Here is a 13,174-nt window from a genome sequence, read left to right as displayed (position 1 = left end):
GCGTCTAGCTGCGAAGGTGGCGCGGTAGGGGAGCGGACAACGGAAGTATTGCGGGCGCCCTTGCCGACAGAACAGCGCGGTTGGGGAGGTGTAGTTCTGCATCTTGAGCCCTCACACAAACGCCTATCTTGTACAACTTCTAAGCTACAGCTAGCGAGTCTGCAAACGATAATATTAACAGGTTACGGCCAAATGACCAATAATTCGACAAGTTCAAATGTTCAAATGGTTCAAATGCTCTGAGCACTATGCGACTTCACTTCTGAGGTCATCAGTCGCCTAGAACTTAGAACTAATTAAACCTAACTAACCTAAGGACATCAAACACATCCATGCCTGAGGCAGGATTCGAACCTGCGACCGTAGCGGTCGCTCGGTTCCAGACTGCAGCGCCTAGAACCGCACGGTCACTCCGGTCGGCAAATCGACTAGTCAACTGTGTGTTATTGAAAACACAATGGATAATTTAATTACTCTGAAACAGGAGACGAAAAAAAAAGGTATTGTCTGGTTTACTCAATTTCAGCCAGGTAGCTTGCTAAAGCAACTGGAATTGTGACAGACTCCTGGAACAGCCAAATATTAAATAGACTACAGAGGAGAAGTCAAGTCAATAGCTTATGAAAATCACATTCTCGGTATAAAAATAAAAGTATGATTCATTCACTTACATTATTACAAATCCATACAAACTTTCAGTCCCCTACCTGTCGATGACCTTTAAAATAATGACATTATTTCATTGAGATAATTGTAATTCGTTGTGTATCACAGTAGGTATGAAAGTTCTGCACATTAATTACATGGAAAAATACTCTCCACTTTGCATGCTATCAGTTGACAAAAACTCGTTTCGGTACCTCTAACCATTTGCGAGATATAAAATACGACATAAAGGAAATACAGATATTGGCTTAAGTCAGCGAAGGAAGTTGAAAATTTCTGCCAGACCGAGATTCGAACCCTGGTCTCCTGCTTACTGGGCAGATTCACGACCACTGTGGGATACAGTTATCATCGCATCTGTACGAACTATTGTAGCACGCCTCCTATCAGACCCAAATTCTCACCTTATCCACACACTACTGATCACAGATTTTCAACTTTCCCACCACCACCATACACAACACACACACACACACACACACATATATATATATATATATATATATATATATATATATATATATATATATATATATATATATATATATATATATATAAAGCCTGGAGTCAATGATCTCTCCAGTGCAGATGTACATCCTACATCCGGATCGAACTCTTAGGGGGATTGGTGAAATGCGACGAGTAATGATAATAGTGGAGAAGGGCCCTACATTAGTATTGTATGGATAAGTTTAGACTTTGGGTCTGACGTTAGGGGCGCCAGGATAGTCCGTGCAGTTGGGATGATCACTGTGTTCAGATGGCCCATTAGTCAGCGCATCTGCATACAGGAGGCCTGGATTCGAATACCGTCTGGCACAAATTTCAACTTTCCTCACTGATTTAAATCAATGTGAGCTCGCAGCTAATGTGTGTAATTCATTTTTGTCTTAACTCATAGTGACTGCTGAATCAAAATGGTATGTGTTCTTTGGGACATGAAGAATGTTACATACATTTTACTCTCACTGTATCGTTTGCGTAAGTGATTTGAAGTGAGTGCACTACATACGATCCAGTTTCTGAAGAGTGAAGATAGATATAGATCTCGTCTCAAGTTCAAAGAGAAAATTAATAGGTTATCTACACTCCGTATGCTGAAATGTATTACTTATTATCTATCAAGCGTAAAATCATAGCAGCCCCAATTTTTTACTGCAAACTATTCGAATATCGCGCAGTGCCTTGCTTAATATAGAAATATCACAGTAAATATGACCATTAACGAAGTGATACGTGGTTCCTCCTGAAGCTGGTGAATGAGGCTATGATATGTGAGAGAGTCAAAATTTCGTACTGAATAGTTTCTTGAAACCGTGTAAGAAATGCTGCACTGTAGCCGCTGTGCACACCCCTCCGTTCCCACACTGTAGCCAAGGCAGAAAAGGATTGTCTGGGTCTTAGCAGATGAAGTAGACATATCAGAAGGCGACGGCAAACTTAAGCTGCCACCCCTTCAAAAAAGAGGGGTGGACTCAACGACCGCTGAGAACGGGAGTGTGTTTCTGTGCAGGGGCCAGGTTATCTCGCGCAAGCTGTAAGCAAAGTGAACTCAACATGCCACAACAGCAAAGCTTTGTGTCCTTACCTGCTAAGAGAATGTTACTACCACAGTAAATATTTATTCGATATATTACATAAAAATGTCACGGGACGTAAATGCTGATGATTATTAAAGACTACTGGCCAGTTATCTCCTTAATCGTCGATGTAAATGTATCAAATAATTTTATTCCTGAATGCGATTTTCACTCTGCAGCGGAGTGTGCGCTGATATGAAACTTCCTGATAGATTAAAACTGTGTGCCGGACCGAGACTCGAACTCGGGACCTTTACCTTTTGCCGGCAAGTGCTCTACCATCTGAGATACCCAAGCACGACTCACGACCTCTTCTCACTGCTATTAATTCTGCCAGTACGTCGTCGTGCTTTGGTATCTCAGATGGTAGAGCACTTTCCCGCGAAAGGTAAAGCTCCCGAGTTCGAGTCTCAATCCGGCACACAGTTTTAATCTGCCACAAAGTCTCAAATTTATTCCTATCACACATGCTAGCGATTTTACTGTGTCTAGCAGCAACGATATTCCAATTCGCTGCACACTCGTCATTAAAATACCAAATCAGCGATCGTCACCTGACTAATTTCTATACATAACAATTTTGTTGAAACTAAAAACATGTAACCTCGAAAATCCACATTTCATTCATTTTCTATAGAGGTTATTACTGATATTTGTAGGGATTTAACAATAATAGTCTGCTTTGTTCATTTATATTAACTGATCCAACGCCTTTACATTTATTATACAAGGAGTATTCGGATAGTAAATTCCGATCGGCTGCAAAATGAAAACCACTGTGAAAAACGTTTTATTTGCAACAGTTAGCTACAACTTCCAGCTACTTATTTACATAGTCGCTGATCCGCCTTAGCCATTTTTCGTAGCGTTTTTTTCAGCACCCTCGTCACGGCGGCCGCCTGTGCTTTCTGCCAGTTCTCTATGCTGGTCTACAGTTCGTTGACTGTGCCAGAATGTTGTCTTCATAGCCAGCGTCTCATGTGAACACAGACGAGGTGTGGATGGAGCCATTTAGGGACTGTAATGTGAGTGATGAAACATTTCCCATCGAGAACGCTGTAGGAGCATCTTCACTGCCCCTGCAGAATGCGGCTGAGAATCGTCTTGAAGAAGGAAACGCATGACAGTTACGTTATGTGGGTTGCATAGCTTCCAGCGAAATTTCTCAGCATGCCCTCGTACTTGGCGGGAGACACTACTGTTCTAAGCATCTTTACGTGCTCACTGTGGGCTCCGAACTGAAATCAATGAGCATACTGGAGACACTGCCCAACACATCTGTGCAAAGTTTCATCAGATTTATCTCAGGTATCCATCACGCGACCGATCGGAACTTATTTTCCGAATAGCCCTCGTATTTTCTCTATGAGGTCTTTCTGTTTTATTTCCATCTAAAGTAAAGGGAAGTCATATGGCGTGAATGACTGGAAGACCGTGAAGGGCAGATTAAGCCGCCTATTTGGAAAGTTTTTCCCTATCCTTCACATTTCTAGACACCTTTCTTCATGAAACATGAGAGCTACGTACATATCTGGTAAGGGTAGGTGATTGTGGCAGGTTTGTGTGTGTGTGTGTGTGTGTGTGTGTGTGTGTGTGTGTAATCTAGTGTCATGTTCATACTGGAGGCGATGGGAGAAGGGAAAAGGTGAAACCCACTGCTGGCACTTGACCTACTCCTCTCGAATAGCACCAAGGGGTTCACGGAGTTTAACTTCCCCATCCGACAGACGGATCATCGTCAACAGATCGCATACTCTCACTTCATGAATCTCTGTGGAGAGGTTTGGAATTTAATCCAGGACATTTGGCGCAAATCAGGGATTCCACGTCACAACCCCTCCTGCCACCTCTACCACAATGGCAAAGGGGCAAATGGCAACAGGTACTGGCGACGCCTGATGATGCTTAATGTCGGTGAACTGACGGAAACCCTACTGCCCACCTCAGCACGGCCGTTGACTATTTCATACTTGCCTGCCTGCTCTACTATTTAAATCAACAATAAAATTTCTCTGTTGTTTGCTATGTCTTCTACTATGTCATTAAATTTGTTGAGGAAGGTATATTTGATATCATCTGGTTCATCTTCACTAACTGCATAGGCTCCAATCATAATAGTTTAGTGTAAAGTACAAGTTAGGATTGGGCGGCGAGTTCATCAACAGACAGATGAGGCTCTAACCCGCAGTGTGTGGATGATGTTGTCCACACTGGACGCGGTCTGTGATCTTTTGGACTATGACTTCGCTCACTCAGATTACTGTTAACATGAAGTTTGCTGTTTCTATCAACATTCTAAATGATGAAGTATTGCCCTTTTTTCTCTATCTTCATGTGACTACACTACTTCTTTTATTTATTTCGCCGCGCGGGGTAGCTGTGCGGTCTGAGGCGTCTTACCACCGTTCGCGCGACTCCCCCTCGTCGGAGGTTCGAGTCCTCCCTCGGGCATGGGTGTGCGTGTCGCCCTTAGCGTAAGTTAGTTTAAGTTAGTATAAGTAGTGCGTAAGTCTAGGGACCGATGAGCTCAGCAGTTTGGTCCCATAGTCCTTACCACAAATTTCCAAAAAATTATATTTATTTATTTTTGAGAAACGGAATAAAATTGCTGTTACTACAATGACAGTGTCCGATTTGTTGGTGATCCTGGCTTTTCATGATATTTCTCAAGCACCCCTGCATTCTCCATTCATGAGACACCTCACAACAATCGACCACTTAATGATGCCTACAATTTTTGCCTCGACATTTCTTAATGTCTCAGAATGTGTCTCATCAAGCAATCCTTCCTTTTATTCAAGTTCTCCCGCTTATTTTCTGTATTCAGTACCTGTTCATGAGTTACCCGACCTACCCTTCTAATCTTGAGCACTTTGCTGTGGCATCATATATCACAAGCTTATATTTTACTACTGTCTATGCTGTTACCGTCCAGTTTTCACTTACATATAAGACTATACTCTAGACAGGGCCGTATTGTTGAGTGGTACTTAAGATAAGTAAATAAATTAGAGAAATTAGAAAATAAAGGAAAAACTTGGTTTAGTTTAGAGAGTTACATACTGGCAAACAGCGGGCAGAACAGCAGAGAAGAAGAGACAATGACCATGAAGTCAGCAAGTTCCACATAAGTGGACGCTGTCGATTCAGCTGTCAGGGCATTGCCCGACCGGCTCACGTGTTTCTCAGTTGTCACATGTGAGCAAAGGCCCTCGCCTACATTCGAAGAGCCAATGACCGACGTTAAGAAGATTCTTCGAGAAGCTTTTCAACGTGTGAAGAGGCAATGACCGGCTCACGTGTTTCTCAGTCGTCACATGTGATCAAAGGCCCTTGCCTACATTCCAAGAGCCAATGACCGACTTTTAGAAGATTCTTCGAGATGCTTTTCAACGTGACAGAAGAGGCAATGACCGTAAAGTCGTTCACCTCCAGTAAACTGAAGTGAATAAATACGCGAGACGCAGTGGGCCCGACAGACGAAGAAGACGAAGAAAGAAGAGAAGAGTAGCAGTAGTTTTCAGGCAGTTTCGGTGCTGAAGACCGTCATGCAAGAAGAGACTACATCATGCACAGACGCACCAAGTCCGCCGCTGTAATGGAATAGCAATCAGCAGCCTCGGCGCCAGAAGACAGAAGTTAAAAGGTATTTGAAGTCTGATTTTTACGTACCCGGGTGACTAGTGAGGACGGGAAGGAGATGGCCTCACATCACATCACATCACATCACACCTGTGAGCTGGGATGAAGATCTGACAGCCGAAGACTGGCAAGCGGGAGTCCGTTGTTTGAGTCCGGGACACTGGCCTTCCCCCGCCACGCCGCTCCGCTGGCCGACGCACAACACATGCGGCCGCTTAGAGAAGAAAAACACTGGGACACCACATCCAAGGTATCACCATCCGATGCACGACTTCGCTCGCAATAATTAAACGGGTCACCTCGCGCTGTGCGTCTCCAGTCAACTGGGCGAGACGGCGACACGAGATACACACTGCCACGCGTAATCAGACGCCGCCGCTGCTGCAGCAGAAGGCTTCGCAAACGACACAGCTGCCGCTCTCCAAGCCAGAACATCGAGTAAGGAAACAGTTGTACAAATCTTCAATAAAAGTTATCTTATGTAAAAATGATGTTTCATTCGACCTCATACCCGAGCCAAGGAAGAAACCACCCTGCCCACATGTTGTTAAGAGAGAAAAATTAATTAATTTAGTATTTTCACCCTGACATAATGCTTTAGAATTAAATGCCCATTGCAGTAAAGCTCATCCTGACAATTGACTAGCATCAAAAGAGAAAACCCAGTTACATTTAAGTACCAGAACTGCTACAGTATAGACTTGCTGGTACAAAGGGTCGCAAAGCCCTTACTATGACTATGTGAGGGAAGTAGTGTACAATTACTTCGATTTATTTGTTTCCCAAATATTCACTTTTTTCCACACATACAGTTGAAACACTGCATTCTCAAAAGAACTAAGTTCTACAAGGACACATCCTCTTCCTTCTGGGAGGGAGCGAAATAAAACAATTACAATAACGAATGTCGAGTAGTGGAGCGCCTCCGTCTGGGCATCTCTGCTCAAGACAAATACTTTCAGAATTCACTTCCGAACACTTACATTTCTCTTACATTAACAAGATATTTTTGCTTTTTTAATCAAAAACTTCTTTTTTGCTATTGTCAATATACACCTTATATCCTCCCCACTTCCGCTATAGCCAGTAATTTTGCTGCCCAAATAGTAAAACTCGTCTACTGTTCCTAGTGTCTCTTTTTCTAAACTAATTGCCTGATTTAATACAAGTGCATTTCGTTACGTTTATTTACAAAAATCCCTTTTCAACTAAGTATTACTGTTCATGCTTTTGCAGGTGACGCCAGATTTTCAATTTGATGGCGAGATAGTGGCGCCAATACCGCTGCCAGAGCAGGGGGAACTGCTTCCAGATGGCGTCAACATCACTGTCATGGGCTGGGGAGATCTCTGGGTAAGTACCGTCTACCTAATCTATATTTTCTGCTATCAACTTCTCATAAAATCCAATATTTTCTGTTCTCTTCTCCTTTACATGCTATAATATTACGTATCCCTTACTATCAAAATGTTCGTAGAAGTACAGAAAGTAAATATCCTCCGTTGAACTAACTACTCAAGTGTTTTCAACGTTCATATACTTTCATAAGGGCAGAAACATTACACATATTAGCAGACAAATGTTACTTATCTTCCTACGGCTGCCTTGTTGTCTAAGTTACCAGTTTCTGTTGATGATTTCCAAACAATTGGGTAGGAGGTTTTTGTCTCAGTAAAAGCCCCACGAATATTATTGCTTTTTGACATCATCATAAATTCTTGACACTTTCTACAATGGTTCAAACGGCTCTGAGCACTATGGGACTCAACATCGGAGGTCATCAGTCCCCTAGAACTTAGAACTACTTAAACCTAACTAACCTAAGGACATCACACACGTCCATGCCCGAGGCAGGATTCGAACCTGCGACCGCACCAGTCGCGTGGTTCCGGACCGAAGCGCCTAGAACCGCTTGGCCACCGCGGCCGGCCACTTTCTACAACAGCGCCTGTTAAGAGAATGAATTTTGCAACATTACAACACAACACAAGGAACTTGACAGTTACATTGACCAATGGCGACACTAACTGAAATTGTTATGGCTCCTAAAATTTCTGTAAGTATTAAGTACATGCGTTCCAGATGAAAGTCTTATCTGAAATTACTTTTCAGGTAAAATTTGCATAATGTTGTCTGGAAATAATTATTTATATAATTATTAGCTTTCAGTCTTTGTATAATAGTTGATTGAACTATCGACAATAAAATTAGACAAAATAGAAATGAAAAGGGAATTTTTTACATGAAAAATAAAGCACAATAATATTAGTTTCAGTGTAAAGTGCCTTTTGACTCATTTAGTCAGGCCGAAATTTATACGGAAGTTCTGAGGAGGCAGGAGTCATTACAATACCCAGGTGGAAAGGAGAACACTCGATTACCAACCACAGTCAGATAAAACAAGTCTTTATTTAGTTCGTAATGACACATATTTTTAGAGCTCTCCCCTGCTGTGACTGACGTGAGCAACCCTGGAATTTTGTACCAATATAACTCTTTATTTCCAATGTAAACACAGAAGCAATCGAAGACTCTGAGCCGGTCGCGGTGGTCTAGCGGTTCTGTCGCTGCAGTCCGGAACCGCGGGACTGCTGCGGTCGCAGGTTCGAATCCTGCCTCGGGCATGGGTGTGTGTGATGTCCTTAGGTTAGTTAGGTTTAAGTAGTTCTAAGTTCTAGGGGACTTATGACCTAAGATGTTGAGTCCCATAGTGCTCAGAGCCATTTGAACCATTTGAAGACTCTGAGCTGCATGTTAAGGCATACCTGTAGGTCTTGCACTCGAGAGGTTTAAGTGCATTTATTACAAACACTTTCCGTTACACACATCCTGACTCGGGCATGGATGTGTGTGATGTGTTTAGGTTAGTTAGGTTTACGTAGTTCTACGTCTAGGGCACTGATGACCTCAGATGTTAAGTCCCACAGTGCCTAGAGCCCATTCAAATCGACCGACGTTGTCACACGAAAAATATGAAGTGTGAGAAACTGATAAGTTTAGTCCAAGAAAGAGTATATTTGTGGCATCTTGAGAACGAAAATATCATAACCGGGACATACTTCGGAATCTATTGACTAAAATCACGTGTTTGCTGAAAACCACAAGCAGGCAAAATCTTTATTGGAAATCTTAGACAGAGATTACAAATTCAAAAAATAATTTGCTGAAGTGAGACGGATGTTGTATCTTATATGCTTACAGCTACTGTACTGGATTTTTTTGGTGGTAGATTGGCTTTAGTTGTCTACAGATTATTAGTAATGCTTACTGGCGCTAGTTCTGTTGAGTTTAGGAGTTCAGGATACCTTATGCTTAACTTTATGCTTGCCTTTCACACGTATGCTGACTGACAGTCAATCAAGTTAACTTGACGTATGTCTTCACAACCTTCAATAAATACAGCGAAGCAGAGTGTTTGTAACCTGCTTTTCAAGGTCACCACGAACTATCTCGAGTATGTAGCAGAACGTTTCTCCCGTCATCTCATATATTCGTAAAACCCATCTGGTTATTCCGGCAACTGAGGACGGAGTGCACAGTACTCGCCATGTTCTCTTCGAGGCAGAAAAGCTGATTCACACGCAGTCCGCTTCTTTTTAATATCAAAAGCCGATGTGCAACACTCGTTTCTAAGCACACAGACTTAGTGGTATGCATCCCATCCTAAGAGGTTAAAATCGAACCTACTTTATACATGGAATAGATTCTAACCTAATCCAACCTAACCTCCTTGATCCCGCCATAAACGGACGAAGGAGATCGGATGCACTATGACCAGGCTGTCGGCCGATGATAACAAACATTTAAACTCACAGTTAAACTCAACCGTTTTTTATTTGTAATGGCAATGTGGTTCCACGTGCGATTATATTTACAATGAGTCACAATGATTTCGGATATAAGTGCACTGAAGATAGCTACACAGTAGTTGAAAACGACCTAGTTGAAAACGACCTGCAATAAAAGATTAAAAATTTACGACCGATGCTGCCTTTACTCCTATCCTGTTATAATAGTTTCCAGAACGAAAATAATCGAAATCAACTGACGAAAGCACAGAAATCAGTGAAAAGTGTTTGGGTAAAAAAATAATAATCAAACGGTGAAATTTTTCTCTAATGTTACACACTAAATCTGCTGCTTTTCCTGGTGTTTGAAATTTGGCGGATGTTGAAATACATGTGTTTTCAACGACATGGTTTGATTAAGCAACTAGACCTTCATAGTTATATCTATATCTATAAATACACTTCGCAAACCACTGGCGAGAATGGCAGGTCAATTTAGTGATCTTCTGTCTGGCTCCATTCGCTTACTGAGCGAGAGAGAAAAAAATTCGTCCTATTTTGGACCTCATAAATGCTCTTGTGCGGCATGCAGTTTCCTGATAGAAATAGACCTGAATTATTATTACACATTAACATCTTGTGGAGATTATATTGATTTTCGCTTAAAGCTATTTACATATACAAAGGACCGATAAATAGACGTCAAATGTTATGGTAGTTTACGCATTTTACTAAAGACACTTGTCAAGAGTTGCCTCACAAGGGAACCTCCCCATCGCATCCCCCTCAGATTTAGTTATAAATTGACATACTGGATAGGCCTTGAAAAACTGAACACAGATCAATCGAGAAAACAGGAAGAAGTTGTGTGGAACTCTGAAAAAATAAGCAAAATATACAAACTGAGTAGTCCATACATAACGTAGGCAACATCAAGGACAAAGTCAGCTGAGAAGCACCGTGGTCCCGTGGTTAGAGTGAGCAGCTGCGGAACAAGAGGTCCTTGGTTCGAGTCTTCCCTCGAGTGAAAATTTTACTTTCTTTATTTTAGCAAAGTTACGATCTGTCCGTTCATTCATTGACGTCTCTGTTCACTGTAATAAGTTCAGTGTCTGTGTTTTGCGACCGCACCGCAAAACCGTGCGATTAGTAGACGAAAGGACGTGCCTCTCCAATAGGAACAGAAAACATTTGATCGCAAGGTCATAGGTCAACCGATTACTCCACAGGAAAACACGTCTCATATATTCTATACGACACTGGTGACAGCATGTGCGTCACATGACAGGAATATATTGTCGACCCACCTAACTTGCACACTTGGCGAATGGGTAGAAAGATTCTTCTACCTTGCCCGATTTAGGTTTTCTTGTGGATGTGATAATCACTCCCAAAAAAGTGATGAAAACATAAGAGTTTGTCACATAAACTGCAACAAATGAATTCAACAGTTTCACAGTCGCACAGTTTTCCCTGTGCTCTGTCAAAACATATGTTTTTTACGTTTTCAAATGTTTCCGTGTGTAGACCGTCAAATCCTGCATACGTCCAAATAAATCTGAACATGTCCTGGAATTTTTGAGAGCGAAGTTGATTATGTGTGAGTGCCTGAACTTTGATAATTGTCTGAAAATAGAAAATTAAACTTTTCACTAGAGAGAAGACTTGAACCAAGGACCTCTCGTTCCGCAGTTGCTCACGCTAACCACGGGACCACGGCGCTCGTACGCTGAAACTCTCCTTAATGTTGCCTACATTGCGCATGGACTACTCAGTTTGTATATTTTGCTTATTTTTTTCATAGTTCCACACAACTTCTTCCTGTTTTCTCGATTGATCTGTGTTCAGTTTTTCAAGGCCTATCCCTGTGCCAACTTATAACTAAATCTGAGGGGGGTGCGATGGGGAGGTTTCCTTGTCAGTATATGTTATACAGCTATGCTCCATTGAAAATTAGGCCTACAATGCTAATATCGAAAAAAAATAGCTATACAGTTGTTTACATAACCCATGTAACACTGTTAAATATTTATGCCGGTAGTTTAATATTACGACTCCTTTAACGATTTGTCATCTGCATACAATGAAACATATTCTATTTTTCTGCTCTTCGTCCACTTGAGACTGGAAACCTTTATATAATATCCCGCTAATTAGTGTGTTGCCTACGGACTTTTATGCTGTTGAATCGGTTCCTTTAGTTTTACACAGTGAAACACTTATCTCTTCCGCTATTGCCGTTTTGATGTCACACACATATTTAATATGTTCTATTAGGAAAACGCTAAGTTTCTGTCACTATTGTACGTGTTCCTATAGCTACATCTACATCTCTGCAAATCACATTTAAGTGCCTGGCAGAGAGTTCATCGAACCACCTTCACAATTCCCTATTATTCCAATCTCGTATAGCGCGCGGAAAGAATGAACACCTATATCTTTCCGTACGAGCTCTGATTTCCCTTATTTTATCGTGGTGATCGTTCCTCCCTATGTAGGTTGGAGTCAACAAAATATTTTCGCTTTCGGAGGAGAAAGTTGGTGATTGGAATTTCGTGAGAAGATTCCGTCGCAACGAAAAACGCCCTTCTTTTAATGATGTCCAGCCCAAATCCTGTATCATTACTGTGACACTCTCTCCCATATTTCGCGATAATACAAAACGTGCTGCCTTTCCTTGAACTTTTTCGATGTACTCCGTCAGTCCTATCTGGTAAGGATCCCACACCGCGCAGCAGTATTCTAAACGAGGACGGACAACCGTAGTGTAGGCAGTCTCCTTAGTAAGTCTATTACATTTTTAAGTACCCTGCCAATAAACCGTAGTCTTTGGTTAGCCGTGCCCATAACATTTACTATGTGTTCCTTCCAATTTAAGTTGTTCGTAATTGTAATACCTAGGTATTTACTTGAATTTACGGCTTTTAGATTAGACTGATTTATTGTGTAACCGAAGTTTAACGAGTTCCTTTTAGCACTCATGTGGATGACCTCAAACGTTTCGTTATTTAGGGTCAACTGTCACTTTTCGCACCATTCAGATATTTTTTCTAAATCATTTTGCAGTTTGTTTTGATCTTCTGATGACTTTATTAATCGGTAAACGACAGCGTCATCTGCAAACAACGCAAGACGTCTGCTCAGATTGTCTCCCAAATCGTTTATATTGAGAAGGAACAGCGAAGAGCCTATAATACTACGTTGGGCAACGTCAGAAATCACTTCTGTTTCACTCGATGACTTTCCGTCAATTATTACGAAAAGTGACCTCTCTGACAAGAAATTACAAATCCAGTCACATAACTGAGACGATATTCCATAAGTACGCAATTTCACTACGAGCCGCTTGTGTGTTGCAGTGTCAAAAGCCTTCCTGTCCACCTGCTTAGCTGAGTGGTGCCGGCACAGTAGCTCAGCGTGTTCTGTCAGAGGGTTAGTCGCCCGCCGCAACAAAAAACCGAGTAGATGGATCAACGATGAACTTCAACGGATGTCATG

General features: G+C 41.8%; 1 protein-coding gene across 1 annotated transcript in view; it reads left to right on the top strand.

Annotated features, from left to right (window-relative positions):
• The window catches only part of LOC126242287 (mite allergen Der f 3-like), a 64,540-nt gene that overhangs the window by 35,165 nt on the left and 16,201 nt on the right, over window positions 1-13,174 (top strand). Inside the window, exon 5 of the mRNA XM_049948076.1 lies at window positions 7,125-7,241. Within this exon, the coding sequence (XP_049804033.1) occupies window positions 7,125-7,241 (117 nt within the window). The remainder of the gene's footprint in view (window positions 1-7,124; window positions 7,242-13,174) is intronic.

The sequence above is a fragment of the Schistocerca nitens genome, chromosome 1 (genome assembly GCF_023898315.1).
Source record: "Schistocerca nitens isolate TAMUIC-IGC-003100 chromosome 1, iqSchNite1.1, whole genome shotgun sequence".
Classification (NCBI taxonomy): Eukaryota; Metazoa; Arthropoda; class Insecta; order Orthoptera; family Acrididae; genus Schistocerca; species Schistocerca nitens.
This window is presented reverse-complemented; position numbering and strand designations above follow the sequence as displayed.